General features: G+C 45.8%; 1 protein-coding gene across 3 annotated transcripts in view; it reads right to left on the minus strand.

Annotated features, from left to right (window-relative positions):
• Positions 1-124: 124 nt before the first annotated feature.
• The window catches only part of MMS19 (MMS19 homolog, cytosolic iron-sulfur assembly component), a 33,344-nt gene continuing 11,031 nt past the window's right edge, over positions 125-22,437 (minus strand). Inside the window, exons 2-31 of one of the 3 annotated variants that reach the window (XM_082631350.1) lie at positions 21,663-21,711; positions 19,599-19,699; positions 18,762-18,847; positions 18,307-18,381; positions 17,828-17,897; positions 17,320-17,448; positions 17,173-17,234; positions 11,011-11,097; positions 10,510-10,584; positions 10,021-10,098; positions 9,364-9,502; positions 8,958-9,112; positions 8,615-8,693; positions 8,092-8,217; positions 7,815-7,896; positions 7,409-7,506; positions 7,155-7,304; positions 5,004-5,159; positions 4,086-4,185; positions 3,496-3,598; positions 3,283-3,351; positions 2,938-3,064; positions 2,363-2,463; positions 2,167-2,223; positions 1,832-2,018; positions 1,428-1,510; positions 1,138-1,302; positions 996-1,055; positions 602-702; positions 125-522 (exon numbers count right to left, since the gene is read on the minus strand). In XM_082631350.1, coding sequence (XP_082487476.1) covers positions 495-522; positions 602-702; positions 996-1,055; positions 1,138-1,302; positions 1,428-1,510; positions 1,832-2,018; positions 2,167-2,223; positions 2,363-2,463; positions 2,938-3,064; positions 3,283-3,351; positions 3,496-3,598; positions 4,086-4,185; positions 5,004-5,159; positions 7,155-7,304; positions 7,409-7,506; positions 7,815-7,896; positions 8,092-8,217; positions 8,615-8,693; positions 8,958-9,112; positions 9,364-9,502; positions 10,021-10,098; positions 10,510-10,584; positions 11,011-11,097; positions 17,173-17,234; positions 17,320-17,448; positions 17,828-17,897; positions 18,307-18,381; positions 18,762-18,847; positions 19,599-19,699; positions 21,663-21,711 — 2,978 coding nt within the window. In that variant the 3' untranslated portion in view covers positions 125-494. Of the gene's footprint in view, positions 523-601; positions 703-995; positions 1,056-1,137; positions 1,303-1,427; positions 1,511-1,831; positions 2,019-2,166; positions 2,224-2,362; positions 2,464-2,937; positions 3,065-3,282; positions 3,352-3,495; positions 3,599-4,085; positions 4,186-5,003; positions 5,160-7,154; positions 7,305-7,408; positions 7,510-7,814; positions 7,897-8,091; positions 8,218-8,614; positions 8,694-8,957; positions 9,137-9,363; positions 9,503-10,020; positions 10,099-10,509; positions 10,585-11,010; positions 11,098-17,172; positions 17,235-17,319; positions 17,449-17,827; positions 17,898-18,306; positions 18,382-18,761; positions 18,848-19,598; positions 19,700-21,662; positions 21,712-22,437 lie in introns of those variants that run through there. The other 2 variants (XM_082631349.1, XM_082631351.1) reach the window with 2 other exon arrangements.

Consider the following 22,437-nt stretch of genomic DNA (forward strand, 5'->3'; position numbering starts at 1 on the left):
TTGGATGTCCTGAAGAATTCCTGGCCAATTCCTATCACTACTGTTCCTCTAGCTTATGCAGTGTTGCTTCTGGTTATGTACTGCTGAGGCATAAGTGGAGAGAGGGGAATAACTGACGGCCCCATTACCAAAAGAATCTTTATTCTCCAGCAGGTACACACACGCCACCATCCCTGGTCCTCAGGGCCACGCTCATCTGTATTCACCCTCAGCAGCATATCTCACTTTTTCTGACATATAAATGGAAGAGCCCCAAGACCAAGATCATTCTTCAAACACAAGTAGTCTCACACTCAGTTACTTCACAAATCCATCAGAAGTCAGGATTCCTATGTTTCTTGTACAGCCCTGCGACAGAGGCCCAGCATTTGTGCGGTGTCTGTGGGAAAGGCAATCAGAAGCCAGTCATCTCCCTGCTTTGGGCAAGATGGCTTGATAGTTAGTAATTTCAGGTTAGACTGTCTGTCAGAACAGTGTAGGCCAGGATGGAGGACTCAGCTGCCAGGGCTCCCCAGCAGAAACCTGTAGGCAAAAAGAATGTTGACAGCATTATGGTGAGGCTCATTTCAGTGCCCTCTCTCCCCATGAGCTAAAAACTCACCATTCTCCCCTGGCTGACACTGCTTCCTTACGCACCAGTCTCTTCTTGTCATCCAGGGGTTTGGCTAAGGCCCGGATCACCTGTGGTTTGTACGGCAGCAGCTGTGGAGTTAGAGGAGCTAATCTTAGCCTTGTTCAACCAAGACAACCAAAAAAGCTGCTCTGACTCTACAACTAATACTCTTCCTATTCTTCTTTAGTGACTCCAGAGAATGCTATGTGGCAGGCTGGCCACTGTATTTTAGGGTAGTCAGGAAGTCCTTGCCTATCTGTACCCTACAGTGCATATCTCAGTCACACAGCAGGGTGGCCAGTCCCTCTTGACTAAGGCAGAAAGGTACCTCTGGCTCTTCTAAGAAGCTTCCAAGCCAGAGAGGGACATCTGCGGTACTCACCACGGGGGTGGGCAGGTGAGTAACAGCGTGCATACACTGCAGTGCAGCGATCCGGACAGCCTGGAACACAACCGTAAGGAGGTGAGGGGAGACCCACGGATGGGAGATGTACAGGCCAAAGAGTTGTTCAGGCTCAACGCACCATGGAAGGGCTGGAGCTGAGGTTTAGGAACTTGGTGACGAGGGTGTCAACGTGAAGACTCATGACTTGGGGTGCTTCCAGTAGAAGAGGCTGAAGGCAGCTGAGGGTGGAGAGCTGTACCACAGAGTCTGGGCAGGACAGGGCCTCCAGCAGCAAGGAAAGCAGCTAAGGGGCCACAGGAAAGGTGGGATGACCATATCTTTGATGAGCCTGCTTCTCCTCCCCTTTCTAGCCCCAGCTGGGGGACAATGGCTTGGTCCCTGCTTAGCGGCTGTGACCGCAAGGCTTACCGTGGGCAGCTCTGGCAAGAGCACAGGCTTTGGCAGCCTGTTAAGTACATGAGACAGACCCTTCAGGTAATTTGGCTTCACATCTGTAAAAAATGGAAAAGCTTAGGGGAAAAACTGGGCTCAGACATAGAGCTTAAGAATTCAATTCTAATCTCTGGTGAAGCTGGGACATGAGCCTACAAAAAGTTTTTTTTTTTTTTTTAAAAAGCCCCACAAGCTCAGAATAGCCAAGATATGCCAATCAAAGGAAAAGAGTGGGTCAAGAATCTAGATGTTCAGCCCTTCAGGTAGAGGTCACACTACAGCTCTAAAGAAGCACTCAGGTCCTAAATTATTTGAGAGACTGTGGCCTGACCAGTGGAGAGGTCTATATATTTGAGGGCTTTCCTTTAGACTCTCCTCACCTCGAGGAGCAGCATGGAAACCCCGGACCAAAGCAGGCACGTTATCCGTGAAGAACCGCTGGCGAAACATGATCCGCACTTCAGCATGGCCAGCACGAGTCAGCACATCAGTGCAGTCAGACATGAGCAGAGAGAAGCCATCAGCTGCTGCTGGGCCTAGTTCTGGATCACTCAGGAGGCCCATGAGCTGGAGAAAAGAGAGCGTTTGAGGTACATCAGCGGGGGAGAATATTAAATACCCAAGAGGAGGACAGTAGTCATTTTTGGGAAGAAGAGGATCGACAGGGAAGTTCCTGTTTAGGTCCTAGGTTCTGCTGTCTTCAGCAAGGACTCACCCGGTCTGTAAGGCAGGAGCTGAGAGGATGATATCTAAGCACTAGGGCCTTTGTGACCTGTTATCAGAGAGAAAGAACAGTCAGGGCATGACACTCAAACTCTGAGAAGCATGCATGCGCTTCAGGGTTAAATGGTGAAATTCTATTTAACCAGACCAGCTGCTCTGTCTAACTGGACTCCATTCCGACTCCTTACCCAGAGAAGCAGTGTGAAGGCCTGACTACGATAGGGCCCAGAGCTCAGCCCAGCCTCCACTTTGTCCACAGCCAGCTGTAGGAATTCATCCAGCTGTTGCCCTAAAAAGGAGGGAGGAAATGCTGATGCAGACGCTACACACGTCCATTTTACCAACAAAGGTGTAAATCATTTAAATGTAGAAGCCATTAGAAAAAAACAATATTGTTTTGGTTGTGGATTTGGCCCACTCAGCTCTAGGACACCAGCATGAGAGCCTGGTATTCTCATAATGTAGGGGTGCTGGCATTCGGAACAGAGTTGTCTACTTCTAAGAAAGAATTACCCCTCATAGCTCTTCGTAGGGACCAGGATGACAGAACTAGATGGAGCACTCTGCTTGAAGCCCTTATCCTATGTCCTACAAAGCTCTGCCCAACTCTGGTCTTGCCTCTTGTCCCACGGGCTGTCCCTTGGAAAGCCCTATTATTGATATATTAGCTAACTTCCTTTAAGAAGAGAATGAGAACTAAACGTCAAGATTTCATCAGAAGTTGATTCAGGGAGGCTCCCAGCCCACAGCCTCACTCCAGTACCTGCGGGATGCTTGTTCAGAAGTCCTGCGAAGCACTTGGCAGCAGCAGTGGAGGAGAAGGGGCAGCTGTGGCAGCGGCTCAGCTCTAAAAGTTCCCGCATGAGTTGGCTCAGCTGAGGGATGTCCACCTAGAGAAAACCTGGCCATGTCATGGACCCAGAGAACACTTGAACTCTAAGAGACACCCAGGAGAGAGTGGCCAGGGTGGATGGGAAATACATTCTCCCGTGGGAAAAGCAGAAAATCAGCTTAGCTTGTGACAAATTTCAGCCCAGAAGTCACCCAGGATCCACCTCCTCTGGTCAGGGTTAAACTAGGGTACTCCCCAAATGCTGTGCTCACTTACATTTCGAGGCAGGGAGCAGACAAAGGCCATAAGCAGTGCGACCAGCCGCCTCTGCCCTGAGGAGCCATCCTACAGAGGAAGAAGAGCCCTGTCAAGCCTGTCCTGCTAGCAAGAGGCTTGTCTGCCCTGAGGATACCCATCCCAGGTTAGCCCTAAAAATCTGAAGGACAGAAGTCCCAAGATTCTCCCCCATCTGATCCATCAGACCCTTACCTGGAATGGTTGGAATCTGCCAGGGAAGCTGTTTTCAGGCAGGAAGGAGGTGTTGCCATCCAAGAAGAGGGGCACAATGTGGGCGACACTCTGGGCAGCCAAGCTGGGGGGAGAGCACTAGGTGTCACCGAGGAGCCAGGGCTCTACAGCAGCCCTGGGGTTCCTGGTAGTCAGAGTCCGTGGGCCAGAGCACGATCATTCACACCTTCAACAAATACTAATCTATTCAGCACATATTATATGCCAGGAACCATTCCCGTTCTAGGCCTTGGTGCTACAGCAGTGAACAAGACAGATCAAATCCCTGTTCTCCTGGACCTTACGATCTAGCGAGAGAACTCAATGTGTATTTCAGAAGTGCTCCACAGGTGACTCTCATGCACATCTGCAGCTAAGAACCATTAGTCTGTGGCCCCCAGTCCATGATGCTGAAAGGCCCCTTCTTACTTTGCCAGCAAGACTTAACAAAACAAAAGCTGCCTCCATGTTTCAATCTGGGTAAAAGGACAGCTCAAAAGGAAGTTATTTGCTGCTTCTTCCCAAGTACTCTGTCCTCCCTGGGATCAAGTCACATCCATGATTATACTCACTCAGGGCTCAAGTGCGTGGTGGCAGTGCCAATGACAGACACCATGGCAGCCAAGACCTCATCCTGCAATAGCACTGTTTTCAGAACTGAGTGCTCCTTCTCTGCAAAATCAAAACACACACACACAATCACAGGCCGTGACTATGGCTCAGATTAGGTCCTGTCATCATCGTGACTCTGGGCCTTGACTCTAGTTACACGAGGAGCAGTGTTTAAACTGTCCTCTAGCAGTGCTGTGGCCCTGAGAAGCAGCAAGGCACCAGAAGCAGGAGTGTGTAATGCAGGCCACAGGGAGCTCCCGAGAGCTTTGTGCAGTCCTTTGACTGGGCAACAGTGGAAGATAAGGCTGGCTAATATGAACATTCTTAACATCAGAGATGTTAGTCTTTTCAAAAACTTAAAGGTAACATGGATTTATCTTCATGGGTCCTTTTATACAGCAGCTACCACACATACATACATTACTGTTGCCAAGCACGGCACATTAACTTATTTAATCCTTACCAACTACCCTGTGATATAGATATTACTCTCTATCAACCCCATACAGTGAGGAAACAGAAGCTTAGAAAGGCTATCTTCATCTAAGTTGGCAAGTGGTAGAGTTGACCATGAAACCCAACAAGGTCTGCTTGACTCCAGAGCCTAATTCTAACTAATCTAATTACACAGCAACTAAAGGGGGAAAATGTGTGCATCCTTTTGAGTGTTGCTAACACTACTAGATTTTGGTTCCTGCCGAAGGTCAGCTTGGCACCCTCTGCTTGAAGTGAAATCTCATTATGTGGATACAGGATTCAAAAGAAGCCTCTGCTGGTACAAAGTGCAATACCAGTAATATCCCGACAGGGGGCAGTGCTGTTCAACACTAGTGGAAGGCTGAGTCGGGAGGAGGGAGGGGTGAGGTGGAGGAAGTTACCTGGCATGGAAGCCTGCACAGCCAAGGCAAGCAGGCAAGGTATAGCTGTCTGATGGAAATACCAGCAGCTCTCAGGGTCTTGCTGGCATTTTTCTGCCACCTGCTGGAGACTCTGACAGACAGCAATAACTTCACTTGTTCCTGCAACCGTATTCCCTGTGTGGTGAGAAAGTTCTCTGTAAGGTTTTCTTAAAAGCACTTCCAGGGCTTCCCTGGTGGCGCAGTGGTTGAGAGTCCGCCTGCCGATGCAGGGGACACAGGTTCGTGCCCCAGTCCGGGAAGATCCCACATGCCGCGGAGCGGCTGGGCCCGTGAGCCATGGCCACTGAGCCTGTGCTCCGCAAGGGGAGAGGCCACAGCAGTGAGAGGCCCGCGTATCGCAAAAAAAAAAAAAAAAAAAAAAAAAAGCACTTCCAGGTCTGTCACATACAGAATATGGGAAGAATAATCGAAGACGAGTAACTAAAGAGACCAAGAGTGTCTTATAAAGAGCCAAGTCATTTTATCCAGGAGCTGAGACCTGCCCAGCCAGCTCTGCAACAGAAGCATTCATACACAGCTGATCGCTGAACAAGGCGGGGGTGTGGGGCGCCAACCCTCCTGTACAGTCGAAAATCCATGTGCAAGTTATAATGGTCCCTATTTACACAGTTCCTCCATATCTGCAGTTCTGCATCTGTGGACTCAACCAACCACAAGCATGTCGTACTACAGTTTTTACTACTGAAAAAAATCTGTATACGTGGACCTGTGCTGTTCAGACTTGTTTTGTTCAAGGGTCAGCTGTACATTCTCATTTAGTTTTCATAACAACTCTCCTAGAAATATCATTTCCCCCATTTTATAGAGGAGGATGTGGAGGCTCAATAAATTACGAGTGCTTTTTCCAGGGTAACAGTGAAAAAGTCAGGAATCAAACCCAGGCCACGCTCTGAGTCCAGTGTTCTTTCTACTTTACATCAGGTGCTGGATCATCCACAAAGGGCCGAGCAGTGCAGAGTGGGGCACTTAGGGAATTAGCGAGGTTCCATGGTGTGCATGCACAGGTTCACAATAGCAACAGCTGCTGTCACTTACGAGGAGCAGTGCTTCTCAAACTCCAGGGTACGTACAGGTTACTTGGAGATCCAGTTAAAATGCAGATTCTGATCAGTGGCGCTTGAGATTCTGCATTTCTATTTATTTATTTATTTATTTATTTTGGCTGTGTTGGGTCTTCATTTCTGTGCGAGGGCTTTCTCTAGTTGCAGCGAGCGGGGGCCACTCTTCATCGTGGTGCGCGGGCCTCTCACTGTCGCGGCCTCTCTTGCTGCGGAGCACAGGCTCCAGACGGGCAGGCTCAGTAGTTGTGGCTCACGGGCCCAGTTGCTCCGCGGCATGTGGGATCTTCCCAGACCAGGGCTCGAACCCGTGTCCCCTGCATTAGCAGGCAGACTCTCAACCACTGCACCACCAGGGAAGCCCGAGATTCTGCATTTCTAATAAACTCCCAGATAATACCCATGCTGCTGGTTGATGAAACCTATTTTGAGTAGCATGGCCTTACAGTGGTGCTTTTCTTTTCTTAAAACTTTTATTTTATGTTTTTATTTTTGGCTGCGTTAGGTCTTCGTTGCTGCACGCAGGCTTACTCTAGTTGCGGCGAGCGGGGGCTACTCTTTGTTGCGGTGCATGGGTTTCTCGTTGCAGTGGCTTCTCTTGTTGTGGAGCACAGGCTCTAGGTGTGTGGGCTTCAGTAGTTGTGGCGTGTGGGCTCAGCAGTTGTGGCTCATAGGCTCTAGAGTGCAGGCTCAGTAGTTGTGGTGCACGGGCTTAGTTGCTCGGCAGCATGTGGGATCTTCCTGGACCAGGGCTCGAACCCATGTCCCCTGCATTGGCAGGCGATTCTTAACTACTGCTCCACCAGGGAAGTCCCCAGTGGTGCTTTTCAATGGACTCTGTGGGCATTCTTAATAACTGTTGCCCACGTCTCGTCCCTCCTCAGAGGCTGAATCAGTTGGATGAAAACCCACGCATTCAGCACTTTTTAAAAGTTCCCATGTGACTCTTACTATAGCCACCACTGGAACCACTGCTTTAGAGGCATCAACTCCAAACCTGACTATGGTTCCCCTTCAGCCCAGTTCCTTGATGACTGTTCCTGGTAGTTACCTTTGTTCATCTGGCGGAGATGCTGCAGCAGAAGAGGCAGGGTCTCCTTGACAATACTGGCATGTGTGGATATAGCTGACAAGGCCTGCAGACAGCGCCGATGCCGGGAGCATTTGGTGGGCCCATCCCCTCTAGCCAAATCTGACTCCTCTGAAAGCAACCCAGGAGACAAGGTTTCACTGTGTGATGGCAAGCAGGAAGGCCCCCAAGCCTCCCTGGGAAGGGATAAGCCACGGAAGATCAGAGACACATACCTATACACAGCTCCCCAGCAAGCTTGGGCACTAGGTGGCTGCTGAAGGCCACAGGGTAGAGAGTGGCCAGGGTTCCTGATGCTTCCAGTGCTGCCACCCTGCTGGGGCACAAGGCAAATAAGCATTCGCTGAGCCTTGATCCATGGCTCTCTTGCCTAGGCCTGCCATTAGGCAGATTCAGGAGTGTGGGCTTCTGAGGCCACCTTGCTGAAGAGTAGGATTCCAGTACTTACACCACTAAGTTGGACCGGGCTTCTTAATGCCCAAGAAAAGAGAGCATTCCCACACCTCCAACCGGGTAGCAGCCAGAGCCAAGCACAGGGCCCACCTCCCCTACGGAAAGCCAAGGGTCAGAAGCACAGAGCCCTGGACCAGCTTGCTCGATCTCACTGCCTTATATTCTCACCAACTCTGGGAATCCTCCTCCAGGAAGCTCAGTCTGTATAGGTGACCCACTGCCAGCTCCAAGTCCCCAGAAGACAGGAGATCTGTGCAGGAAGGAAACACGAACCTCATCTTTCTTCCCCTGCAGCCATCACAACCCTTCCTAAAGTCCTATAAGAAGTCCCAAATCATCCAGAGTTGTAGTGAGAACCAGGGAATTAAGATTGCTCTTCACTTAAGACAGAAAATCACAAGAAAGGGACCAATACTCCTATCTTTTCTCTTTCCCTTAAGCGTACCTGGCTGGGCACCCAAGACTGTGAGTGTACGGATGCCAACAAGCTGAAGCTGGGTGCTGGGGTCCGTCAGGGCCATGAATACCAGTGAGCACAGCTGGTCCTTGAAGCCACTCAGAGGCCTTTCATCTAGGAAGAGACAGAGTCCAGGTTAGAGGGAAACCCTATTCAGAAGTGATGCAAAGATAACCTGGGACAGAATTTTTTTTTTTTGCCGCGCTGCGTGGCATGTGGGATCTTAATTCCCTGACCAGGGATCGAACCCGTGCCTCCTGCGGTGGAAGCACAGAGTCTTAAGCACCGGACCGCCACGGAATTCCCGGGGCAGATTTAAAGAATTTAATCCATTGGGTATCTGGGAAGTACACTAGGAAAGAAATCAACAAGTGTTCTCTTGGGCTACATCCTCAGAACAACAGGTCCACTGTTCTAGACTACTTCTCTGTAGCGCTCCTTGCCTGCCATCCTTTATAGGGCTATAGTGCTCAGCAGCCCCCAGGATACCACATCTAGAAGATGGCCTCACCCTTGTCTTCATAGCTCCATTTCTGTTGCAGCTTCAAGAAACCCAGGATCATTTCAAGGATTGTCCGCCGCTGGTTGCTCTGTAATGTTTTAAGGGGAATTCAAGTCAAAAAATACTTTATTTTTAAAGGATTTCAGTCCTGCTACTGCAGAATTGGGGAGAATTATCCTTGTATGTAAGAGTGTCAGGAAAAGAGTGAACAAGGGAACCAGCAGCAGCTAATGGGGGCAAAACCCGAGATCCACTATATCTAGGCCCAAGCTCAGTGCTTAGCGCTCTCTCTCTGAGACAGCGATTCTGGCAAGGGGTCCCATCATTTCCCCAACAGATTCTGCTTCCTTACCTGACTGTGCTTGTGGAACTGTTCCAGCAGTAGGGGCAGCACGTTGCTGGTGATGTGGTCACAGGCCCGGGCAGACGCACCTGCAGCCGCCTGCAACAGTTTGGCACTAGGCCACACCAGTTTCATGTCTGGTTCACACAGATGGTGCCTGCAGTCTAGAGAGGCAGCACATCACAGACCTAGGGAGTAGGCTGAATGTTGCCTGGTTCCCCTGCAGGCCATAGAAGTTGGAGGCTGAGCCCTGGGACAGTTGGCTAGCAGTTACCACTTAAATTGCTTTCAGTTCAAAGCAGGGCTCCAGCACCCAAAACACTGAACATGGGGGCCACTCATGAAAGGTCACTGGCCTTAAGGAATTTCTCTCTGTTGTGCTCACTCCCCTTTCTAGCTGCCATGGCCCCATTACCCTGTAGAATGTTGCTAAGGAAGGAGTCAAGGAGGTCCTCAGCATCAGCCCTCAGCACAGAGCGAGACAAACACGCAGTCAGGGAGTTAAGGGCCGCCAGGCCCTCGGCCTCTACCCGCTCACTTGCCGTCTGGAACACCTGTCAGGGAGGGATCCCATGGCTACTGAGGTGAGCCTGCACCAGGTGAGACCCCACCCACCTACTGCCTACTTCCTTTGCGGGGAGGGGGTGGTGAGAACCTTTGGGGCACAGCAATGGAAATTAACCCCCCAAATGAGTTTCTTCTCAATTGGTGTATTCTCACTAAGTCCTCAGTCCCACTAGGATTGATACACATACTTTTTGAGGAACTGAATACCGACTTTGAGCAGTGGTTGTTGGGAACCCCTTTCCTAAGTCTCTTCCTCTCCCCCTCTACTCAGCATGACCTATGCTCCTTACCACGGAAGGACAGGAATTGGGCACTGTGCGAGACTGATCATGTGCCACCACCAAGCAGCTGACCCTACCCTTGTCATTCAACCAGAAGTATGCCCCTTGCTCTCTTGCTGAATCACCAAGCACAGCAACAGAGGGAAAAGGATACGGTGTGTTATTTCCCCTCGTGCCTGACAACCAGGAGTTAATGGTAGTGAGTTTATCTAAGTAACACTCACCTCTCTGCGGATAGAAGCCCAAAGGCTGGGGAGGAAGTCCTTTAGTTCTTTCTGTCCGTACACAGCACAGCAAGCATTCTGCCAAGGAAAGCACAGGTAATGGCTATCTACACACTCAGACTTCCTAGGATATGCAGGCCCCTCAGCATAATGGCACCTGAAAGACCCCGGCTCTCAGCAGTAAAACCAGCAGGATTTCATAACCATCCTGCCCAGGTCACTGAAAAATAGAAGCTTGTCCTGACTGATGAAAAACAAGCATGAAGAGGGAGCCCTGGTCAGCCTTTTCCTCAGCTGCCACTCAGTTACTACAGAACAAGACAAAATGCAACTGGGGGCTTTAGGTCAACATATAGGCCCAGATTCTGGGTATCCCTCTCTTGAGGCCAGTGAACTATTCCCTGGCTCTCCAAGAATCAATTCATAATCCTTTAGCACCCCTAAATTGTCTAAAGACAGCTGAATCCTCAAAAGAGAACAATCACTCACCAGAGTCTGCAGAGAATCCAGCTTGGCACTCAGAATCTCGGAATCCACTTTCTCAATCAGCAGGGGGAGCAGGAACTGTGGGAGAGAAGGAAGAACTAAAGGGTGAGATGTGGGTAGTGTTGCAGCCACACCAAGGCCAACCATGTCCTCACTGCCACCACTTCCCAGGGGCAGGTGTTACATCAAGGAGCTATACTTGAGTCGAGAGTTGTGACTGTAAACCAACCTCCCTCTCAATCCATGGCCAGACTCCCAGTGACCTGAAAAGTGGGCTAGCTGGCAAAGCTAAAGAATTTCAAAAGATAGCACCAAATAGGGATTGGTTTACTATTTTAAATGAAGAGATGGTGAAGTTTTTTACTTCGAAGGTCTGAAGACACTTGCAGGATGCCATACCCTAAAATCTATACTGGAACTTTCTTTTCCCCCATGCTTTTATTGTTCTTTCTTCAGACCCTTCTGTGGGTTGAGGCTATATATCCTAACTTTGGCTAGACCCACCTCAGCAAATCGCGGTGTAGAAGCCAGCACAGCTCGAAGACTCAGGATGAGATCTTCTCTCTGGATACCATGGGGATCATTAGGTGGCTGGAAAAGGGAGAAGGGGGCGTGGGTTTGTATAACTCTTCAGACCACCCCTGGACACAGGAGTGAACCTGGCAACCCTGCAGAATAGGGTGAGATTTACACCCAATCTGGCAGAAGAAGTATGGTATGAGGCCCCAGCAGGAAGACTGCTTGCTCTTACATGTTCCTTGGGAACTTTTGTCTGTTGGGCATTTATTTTCTATCTTATCACACAGTTTCTATCTGATCTATCATCTCACCACTCAGAGATAAGCACCCTTAACTTTCTGGTGCAACTTTCTTCTCTGTATATATAGTATTATGACTATGTAATTGATAGACACTGTTTCCCTTTAAAATATATACACTTTTAAAAAATGTGATCTTTTGAATGTATTTTCTGCAATCTACTTTTTCACTTAATACTAGGTACATTTTTTCATGTTATTAAATTATTTTTTCATAGCATTAGTTTTAGTGGCTGATACTATTTCATTGTGTGGTTGAGTCACAGTTTATTTGGATAATCACCCTTTGATGGACATTTCTATTTTTTCACCGTTATAAAAAGCTGTAATCCTGGCATTATAAAAACATTCATGATTTCTGCATCAAGAAGGCAGATTTATTTTATTGAAGTATATAGTTGACTTACAATATTGTGTTAGTTTCAGGTGTACAGCAAAGTGATTCACTTATATACATATATATATTTTTCAGATTCTTTTCCATTATAGATTATTATAAGATACTGAACATAGTTCCCTGTGTTATACAGTAAATCCTTGTTGTTCATCTATTTTATATATAGTGGTATGTATCTGTTAATCCCATACTCCTAATTTATTCCTCCTCACCTTCTTTCCCCTTTGATAACCATAAAGTTTGTTTTCTATATCTTTGAGTCTGTTTCTGTTTTGTAAATAAATTCATTTATATCACTTTTAGATTCCACATATAAGTGATATCATATAATATCTGTCTTTCTCTGTCTTACTTTACTCAGTATGATAATCTCTAGGTCCATCCATGTTGCCGCAAATGGCATTATTTCATTCTTTTTAATGGCTGAGTAGTATTCCATTGTATGTGTGTGTGTGTGTGTGTGTGTATGTACACACACACACACGCACCCCCCCCCCAACATCTTTATCCATTCATCTGTTGATTAACGTTTAGGTTGCTTCCATGTCTTGGCTCTTGTAAATAGTGCTGCTATGAACACTGGGGTGCATGTATCTTTTCAAATTAGAGTTTTCATCTTTTCTGGATATACGCCCAGGAGTGGGATTGCTGGATCATATGGTAGCTCTATTTTCAGTTTTTTAAGGAACCTCCATACTGTTTTCCATAGTGGCTGCACCAATTTACATTCCCACCAATAGTGCAGGAGAGTTCCCTTTTCTCCACACCTTCTCCAGCATTTATTATTTGTAGACTTTTTGATGATGGCCATTCTGACAGGTGTGAGGTGATAGCTCATTGTAGTTTTGATTTGCATCTTTTCATGTGCCTGTTGGCCACGTGTATGTCAACAAGGCACAATGAAAACATACATCAGATTTTCCTTTTCTCTTTAGAAACCCCACCAAAAATACAGTAAAGGGATTTTCCTTTCTTTTCTTTTTTTTTTTAAAGCTATAAAGCTAAAGGTTGAAGAGAACAGGATGAGGGATGTTAGCAACAAAACTGTAGAAGGTGAAAAGCAGATGGATAAGAAGAAAATGACTTAGCAGAGCCAAGACAACAGAATCCTCAGTAGGCTTGGGGAATGCTGAACTCCCATATACACCAGTCTCCTCAAAAAGCTTCGCAACCAGAAGTACCAGGTACCTTTGGAATTGGGAGTGGGGTTGGAGAAGCAATCTGACCTCCGAGATTGCTTCCCAAGTCCTCCCTAGCTGCAGTAGAATCTGGAGGTTTAATTTTTTAGAGAGGGTAAGACAGAGGTCTAGTCTTAGAGACGTAGGTGCAGCTGAGGGCCTGGGTGCTGAATCAAAAGAGGTCTAAGTGGGAATTCCCTGGTGGTCCAGTAGTTAGGACTCAGTGCTTTCACTACCAGGGCCCACCCGGGTTCAATCCCTGACTGGGGAACAGCACGGCAGGAAAAAAAAAAAAAAAAGAGGTCTAAGTGATACAGTTTTGAGTATTGAGATTTTCCAACCCCTTCCAGCCCTATTTGCTTGTAGCCAGACTTCTCCCTCTAGGCTGATCTAAGGTCTTTTTCTAGAAGAACCTGACTAGCCCAAGAGGAAGAATACACTGGGGGTTCCCAAGCTGTCCATGTAAGCCACTATACAGGGAAGTTCATCCTCAGCCAGCCCATTCCCTGTGCTCAGAGCTTCCACTCAACTTTATAATTCTCACTTTGAAACATGTGCAAACTCCCAAGGATTACCAGATGTCTGAAGAAAGCCTCTAACCTGGAAATAGAGACCAAAAACAAAAAAACAAACAAAAAAAACTTCGAGGAAACAAAGACCACATATGTGGGGAGAGTTTTCAAAAACAGTAAGAAAGTAACTCATTCATGGATTAAATAAGAACAGAATGCTAAAGAAAAAAAGACCACCAGTCTTAACCTGGTGGTCCAGCAGTTAAGACTCCGAGCTCCCAATGCAGGGGGCCCGGGTTCGATCCCTGGTCAGGGAACGAGATCCTGCATGCCGCAACTAAGAGTCTACATGCCACAACTAAAAGATCCTGCATGGTGCAACTAAAGATCCCGCATGTGGCAACAAAGATCCTGCGTGCTGTGACTAAGACCCAGCACAGCCAAATAAATAAATATTAAAAAAAACAAAACAAAAGACGTTCAAGAGATCATCAAAAATGACAATAAAAGGCCCTGGGAAAATGTCCATCAACAGAGGAATGGATAAAGAAAATGTGGTACATATATACAAAGGAATATTACTCAGTCATAAAAAGGAATGAAATTGGGTCATTTGTAGAGACGTGGATGGACCTAGAGAGTGTCATACAGAGTGAAGTAAGTCAGAAAGAGAAAAGCAAATATCGTATAACGCATATATGTGGAATTTAGAAAAATGGTACAGATGATCTTATTTGCAAAGCAGATATAGAGACACAGATGTAGAGAACAAACGTATGGATACAAAGGCGGAAAGGGGTGGGGTGGGAGGAATTGGGAGATTGGATTGACACATATATATTATTGATACTACGTATAAAATAGACAACTGATGGGAACATACTGTATAGCACAGGGAACTCTATCTAATGCATTGTGGTAACCTAAATGGGAGGGAAGTCCAAAAGGAAGGAGATATCTGTATGTGTATGGCTGATTAATTTTGTTGTGCAGTGGAGGCTAACACAACATTGTAAAACAACCATACTCCAATAAAAATTAATTAAAAAAAAAAGGTCCTGGGAAATTCAAAGCATGAGTGCAGAAATGAGAAACAAAATCAATAGAAGGGGTTAATAGGAGATGTGCTAGTCCTGGGCCTTTCTGGCCTCAGAGCCATTCCTTGGGCTGACCACTGCAGGCTACATTTCCCAGGCTCCCATAATGGCCTGGGTTCAGCCAACGGGAAGCACTTGTAGAAGAATGCAGGTCAGAAGGAAAGGAAAACCCAGGGCATTTCTTCCCATTTCTCCAGTTTAGTGGGCGCTTTCAGCATTGGCAGCATCTCCTCCATGACTCCAGCTCCTACTGATAGGCCTATGTTTTTGTCATACTCTCAGCCCCTGAGGTCCAGTAACATCAACTCTTCCCTTTGTCCCTCCAGCCTAGGGGTGGTAATGGCTTCCTGCTATTGACAGGTTGCCTCACTATCCCGTTTGGCTTCTCAGCTTTCCCACAACTTGTATAAACAATTTCCTGCATTAAATTATTTCTGTTTTAAATACCAAAGTGGTTTCTGTTTTCATGCCTGGACTTTGACTGACAGAAAAGATAAAATTGTAGAATTTTCTTATAAACTAACAAAAAGGTAGAGGTAAGAAATATGAAAGGGGGGCTTCCCTGGTGGCGCAGTGGTTGAGAGTCCGCCTGCTGATGCAGGGGACATGGGTTTGTGCCCCGGTCCGGGAAGATCCCACGTGCCACGGAGCGGCTAGGCCCGTGAGCCATGGCTGCTGAGCCTGCGCATCCGGAGCCTGTGCTCCGCAATGGGAGAGGCCACAACAGTGAGAGGCCCGCGTACCGCAAAAAAAAAAAGAAATATGAAAGAAAAGTAGGAGATTCAGAGGTCTAACAGAAGATTGATAGGAGTTCCAAAAGGAAGGAACAGAGAAAACAGAGGGAAAGAAATCATCAATGAAAGAATGCAAGAAAATTTCCCAGGACTGAAGGACATGAGTTTCCAGATTGATGGGACCTACCAAGTACGCAATACAATGCATAAAAACAGACCCGTACTAAGGCACATAATTGTGAATTTTCAATATATTGGGGGAAAATAATCAAAACTTAAAAGCTTCCAGAAAAGAGGAAAAAAAGTGACCATAAAGTTTTGCAAATCAAAAAGAATTTAGACTTCTTCACAGCAACTGAAAATTCGAGGTAAATGTAGCAATGCCTTCAATTTCATACCCATATTGTCAATAAGTGGGAGGAAAGAATGAAGACATTCTAGATTTACAAAAATCTAAAAATGTTTCACTCTTTTTACACACTGGGGAAGCTAATAAGGGATGTGCACCACCAAAATGAGGGAGTAAACTATAAAAGAGGAAGTACATAAACCCAGGAGATAAGAGATCCGATCCAAGAGAAAAGACAAAGGAATCCCAAGATGATGGTAAAGGAAGATTGTCTACTTTGCATTAAGAGTAGGAAGCAACCAGTTAAGACTGTATGGCTAACTTAAGAATGGTTTTTACATTTTTAAGTCGTTGAAAGAAAATCAAAAGAATAGTATCTTGTGACACATGAAAATTATATGAAATTTAAATTTCCGTGTCTATAAATAAAGTTTTATTGCAATATAGCCGCTGTACCACATTCCAGTGTCCATGGCCGTTTTTGTGCTAGAACAGCAGAGGTGAGGAGTTTCAACAGAGACCATATGGCCTCCAAAGTCTAAAATAGTAACTATCTGGCCCTAACAGAAAAAGTTTGCTGACCCCTACACACAGGATAGGAACCAACACTTATACTGATGTGATCCACTATGAGGATGGCAAATGGCCAAAACAGACTGGTAAGACCATAAAGAATATTTCTAACATAAATTGTTACACTAAAAGCCAGGTGTCCCTATTTAAAAGGCTTAAGTTCTACTGAGAAGAAACAGGGATACTGATTACAAAAGAGATGAAAAGAATATCAGAGAGGTGGTCCCAAGCAATTGATGTCAACTAGAATAAGCTGGTTAAGAAATTCCCTATGGCAAAAATGGCTGTGTATCTTTAAAGGCAGTGAGAGTCAATGCTCCAATGTAGTTTGGTATGCTGTGGTATTAACTCCTTTCATTTTTTCCAGATCACTAATGCTTGCAGTACACATACCCATGCATACCCATATAGTGATGAGACCCTGAGTATTTGGAAAAAGAAGGAAAATCAAGATGCAGAGTGGGAGGAAGGTCCGAGGGCATCAGAGCAAACACCTCCTGTACACACTATGCTCAACTGTGTCGTCTTTGTTTAGTCAATTTGTTTCTACTGCCTGAGATGCACCCTCAGAATCCAGGATCATATCCTACACATCCTTCAGAAACTAACTGAAATCCTATCTTATCTGTGAAGTCAGTTCCTGCCTACTCTAGCTCACACTAAACTCTGTCTTCTTTGAACAATTATAACACCACTTGTTTTGGTCCACAATCTCTTACTGTTACTTAAATGTTTCAACTTTCAAGGACATGAATCATGTTATACAATCCTGTAGTTCTAAGCACTACATACTTTGTCAAGGAGTCTCCCAAATACCTGCCGAATTGAACCCTTCCTCCCATGGCAAATGTTTTTCCACTTCCCAGTTTACTAAAACGTTAAGTTCTTGAGGGCAGGGATTGTTTCTTTTGTTCACCACTGCACCCTCAGGGCCTAGAACTGGGCCTGGCACATAACAGACACTCAACAAATATTTGAATTAGTGAATGAATGAAAGGTACTACTTACAGGGGTAAAATCAATAGGGAAGTAACAGGATGTCACTTCAAACAACTCCTCCACAAAGGGTCCTAAGGCAACAGAGAAAGAATGAGGACTTATAAGCCTCTCATCTGACAAGCCCCAACCAGCTAATTCAAGGCTACAAGGGTGTACCCAGGCTATAGTCTCTGGAGATGAGGTCATGGACGATGCGGAAGGCCACCAGAAGATTACGGGGATCCTTTTCCCCATCCATCACCTGGATGAAGCCAAAGGTGAAATCAGCTCCTAGGCCCTTCAGCTCTGCAGAGGAGAGAACAAGATCATTACTGTCCCATGGGATATAAAGCTGGGCTTTCTTCTGGCCTGTGTTCTCCCTCTGCTATCGCTGCCTTTCCTGCCTACCAGAGCAGGCCCTGTTTTCCTATTCCAAGAGAGTTCTCAGTGAAGAGAAGATGTGCAATGATACATAACTGTTACAGAGGTAAGAATTTAAAACATCAGCTCAAACTCCACCCTTTCTTTACTTTCCTGGGGAGTGAGTGTCTCCCAGTTTCCCTTTATCATCCTCTCAAAGTACTGGCTCTTCTATATCACCCCTGGGCTAAAATGAGTCCTGGTAATGGGGGGAAAAAAAAGATGCGCTCACTTTTCAGATTTTCCAGAGAGCCTTGCCTCTTACCTTCTTCCCGGGTTCGCATGAAGTTGGTGATGATACTGTAGACTGTGTGTCGGTCCACCTGTGGCAGGGACTTGGTAGGAGAGACAGGAAGTAAGTAAAGAAAGTGCCCAAGGAATACCTCAGCTGACAAAACTACTTCCTGCTTCACAATCTCTAAGTGGACAGTGCTCTTTACACCAGTATAAGATGAACCTCAGAGGAAATGTAGAGAAAGGATATGGCTATTGCCCAGCAGTCTAGCAGTGGAACCGATAACCAAAACCTGTCTGCTGTATGCCTTACTTTAAGTGTAAGAGGACATAGGTCAGACATAATGGCATGCCTCGCTCTCTTTATACAGTAGCAAGGGATAGCATGTGAACATGGTCAAAGACCTGAAAGAGTTCAGAACTTAGAAGGCAATTTTTTTGCCATCTAATTCTAGTTATGTCAATGGCTGGGAGATAGAGGAGAATACCAAGGTGACTGTTATCACTCACCTGTACGTGGACCTCCTGGAAGATGGCTTTAAGCACGGAGACAGCCAGCCCTGGGGGCAGGGCCACACACAGGCTCTGGGGGAGAAGAGAAGTGTGAGCACAGAGGGAATTCTAGCACAGCCTTCAAGACACAAGCCTAAACAGGGCTATTTAGCCACAGTGGGAATCACAACATCCAGGTTTGGGAAGAAGTGCTAACAGTGAGAAACATGGTCCGTTTTCTTAAGTTGATTAGGTCTCTGCAGCTCCTTCCAGTTTGGCTTTGAATTCCAGTCCCCAAAGGATACTTTTACTCTACAAACTAAAAACAGAAGTGGAGCTGGCTGAGACTAGTTTAGTCCCACACCTGGGCATCTGCTTTGAAGCACCTGAAGTCTCACCCTCTTAGAGGAAGGAGAGAATTAACTGGAAATAGGTTCCTGCAAACATGGTATGTAATACAAAAAAGAACTCACAAGTGCCCTCAAACCCTGCAGGACAGACGGGATCACAAGATGATGGTCCTTCAGCCGGTTCTCATAGAATAGGATCAAGTGTACCACTGCACAGACCAGAAATTCAGCTGTTAATTTACACAGGCTGGAGGAGGGCCCACCGGTTTTGCTCCTTCCCAAAGTTTATAAGGGCTGTTCCTGCTTGGGCTTCACTACAAATTTTCTCCTTCACCGAGAGATATGTCCCAAGCCCTCCCATTTGAGGGTGACTTCCTTGATCTGTCAGGAAAATAGGTGAACATCTTTTATTATCCATTCTCACTAGGTCACAATCAAACCCATTCTCAAGCCGAGAACTGCCTTTCTACAGAACTTGGGTTGGCAACTTTTCTCAAAGGGCCAGACAGTAAATATTTTAGGCTTGTAGGACATAGTATGTCAAAACTACTCAACTTGGGCCACTGTAACATAAAAGCAGCATACACAATAGGTAAATAAATGGGCATGGCTAGATGCTAATAAAGCTTTATAGAAGATAAATAAGTTGTTGGCTTTTTTCCTCAGGACTTCAAAACACTTTGATATTTCATTACTTTTCCACTCCATCTATGAAACACTACTTTGTCCATTTTACAAAGAGGGGAAGATATACTGAAAAGAACTGTCTAAGGCTACATTTGAAATCCATGTGTCTTGTGTCAATTCTTATCTTCTCTGCCACATATACCAGTGAGGAATGAAGACCCTGAATTAGGAGTTCATAGACACCTTATGTCCTCCCTCCCTCCCTCCCTGTAAAGTTGGCTTGAAGAGACAAGCAAGGCCTTGGCTCAGCACTCCTACTAGCGATGCCAGTACCTTCCTTCTCCAGGAGCAAGGAGTGACACTGCAGTAGCACCTGTGACAAGAGCTGGATTCCTCGTGCCCGAGTTCGGGGTTCTGGGTTCTCTAGAGAGGACCTGGGGTAAAGTAAGATAGAGACAGCCTGACATTACCCAGTTCAAACTTTCGAAGTAAATATTTTGCAATTAGTCATACTCACCCCCTGGGCATGGAAGCCAGCCCAGGAAGGTATTCTGGAGGTGCTTAGCATTACAGACAACACTAAGGCCAATCCCCAGATTGACCTGGCATCATTAGAGGCATATGTGACACCACAGCCAACAGAAGTGTCCATCTCCAGGCACTGACTGGGCATGGGGCTTACTCCTTCTCATACAACTGTGACATTCCTCTGAAACAGAGCTTAGCAGCTAACCACAGGGCTCAAGAGATGACTGGCAGCTGCAGCTTCTACCAAAACAGGAGGAGAATAAATATACCACTGTTAAAGCAACCACTATAGTCTTAGGGACCATATCGTCTTTATAACTGGAAGACCATTATGGTCTTTATAACTGGAAGTTTACAAAGTAAGATGGTCAGAGTAAAGGTTTTAACTATTTAGGATTATTGATATGGGAGGACCTAGGCTGAAGCAACAAGGAGGTGATTTATCTTCAAAACAAATCACATTTAGACATACCAGAAGGGATCTAAGTAAATGCCGGAGGAAGAAGACTTCTGAAAGAGAACTGGCCAGGATACATGAATGAAACCTCAAGGTTAAGAGTATCTATAGCTAGGGGTAATGGGGCAAAAAGAAGCTCACTCTTGACAGGATCCTTAGGATAGGAACTTATAGAAAGGTAGAAGTAGAAAACTGTGCATTTAAAAATGGACCAAGGCACACAAATGCTCATAGCAGCATTATTCAGAATAGCCAAAATGTGGAAACAACTCAGATATCCCTCAACTGATGAATGGTTAAACAAAATGTGGTATATCCATATAACAGAATATTGTTCAGCAAGAAATGAAGTACTGATACTTGCTACAACAGGGATGAACTTTGAACACATTATGCTAAGTGAAAGAAGCCAATCACGAAGGTTACATATTACTGTATAATTCCATTTATATGAAATTTTCAGCATAGGCAAATCTACAGAGACAGAGTAGATTAGTGGTTGCCAGAGGCTAGGAAGAGAAAGGAATGGGGAGTGATTGCTAATGGGCGTGGGGTTTCTCTTTGGGGTGATGAAAATGTCTTAAAATTGACTGTGATAAGGGTTGTACAAATCTGTGAATACACACTTTAAAATGGTGAACTTTATGATAGATAAATTGCATCTCAATAAAGCTGTTATTTTAAAAAAAATGGACCAAGGCCACAACAACATGAGGAGAAAGGCCAAAAGGTCTCTTATGTGGGAAAAATGCATAATAGTGACCTACTCCCCCACCCTCTCCCCAATTTTCTAGTTTTTTCTGTTTTAGAAGACATGCTAGCCACGACAGTTAACAACCTTCGCTACTAAGACTTGTCAATTTAAATGGTCTACCAAGTACGAAATATGAGGAAAGCAGACATTAGACTACAAGCATATAGTTCCTCTGGAGCTTGGAATATCTGGTGGTAACACTGGTCTTCCAGCTGTTTTTCCAAGCCTTTTCCTATAGTGGGGAACCTGGTGCAAGGTCAGCCTCTTGACCACTCCCCAGGCTGGGCTCACAGCAGGTCTGAGTCAGATGTAGGCTGACTAGAATCCTATCGGGGAGGGTGGGTCTAAAGAAGCAGAAGAGGAGTTCCAGCTCTAATTAACTAACAGTTGATGGCTTTCAACCACCCATCTCAGCCTAAACCTGTGGGCTGACTCAGGAGCTAATGTGACCCACAGGCGGTGTTCCCAACACTTCCTTAGGGGCCTCAGTCAGGTGGCAAGAATCATTTTTCAGGAGAAACACTGGCTTAACCTGAGGTACTGATATGGGAGGGGGAGGAGGGTGTTGGGCTACAGTAGGAGAAATTCAGGACAAAATAACTTTTTCAGAGTGCAGCGCCAGGGCTGGAGACGGGTATTCTAGAGCAGAGGCTCTTACCCAAGGGCTTCCACCACTTGTAACACCGTATAGCTTCCAGATTTCACATCTAAAGGAAAGAAGAAAAAGAAATCTGAAAAAACAAAAATAAAACTCCATCCCAGGGTTCAATGGCTCTAATTACCAATGTTTTTGCCTACCCTAGGGCTTACACCATGGGGCCCGCCGTGCTTGCCAAGAGCCTCTCCTACATGAAAGGCATTTCTGTAACACTTCAAGTGTGTAGCTCCAAGTATAAAAATTGAAAAGAAAGTCAATATATCGTTTGCAGGTAACCTGTTTATCTAGAAAATCCAAGAGAAATAAATGAAAAAAATACTACAAACAAAATAATTCATTAGGGTGGCTAGGTACAAAATTAATATGAAATTAAGAACTTTCACATACACACATACAATAGCCTAAAAAATTATATAAAGGAAAAAAGAGCCTATTTACAATAGCAACAAATAAAAATTTAAAAAGAGAGAAAGAGAGAGAAAAATACCTAGATATAAACTTAACAAAAAATGTGAATATCTGGGGACTTCTCTGGTGGCTCAGTGGTTAAGAATCTGCCTGCCAATGCAGGGGACACAGGTTCAATCCCTGCTCCGGGAAGATCCCACGTGCCGTGGAGCAACTGAACCCGTGTGCCACAACTACTGAGCCTGCACTCTAGAGCCTGGGAGTCACACTACTGAGCCCATACGCCAAAACTACTGAAGCCCGTGCGCTCTATGGCCTGCATGCCACAACTACTGTAGCCCACGCGCCTACAGCCTGTGCTCCACAA

This window comes from Mesoplodon mirus (genome assembly GCF_964341445.2).
Source record: "Mesoplodon mirus genome assembly, chromosome: 2".
In the NCBI taxonomy this organism is placed as follows: domain Eukaryota; kingdom Metazoa; phylum Chordata; class Mammalia; order Artiodactyla; family Ziphiidae; genus Mesoplodon; species Mesoplodon mirus.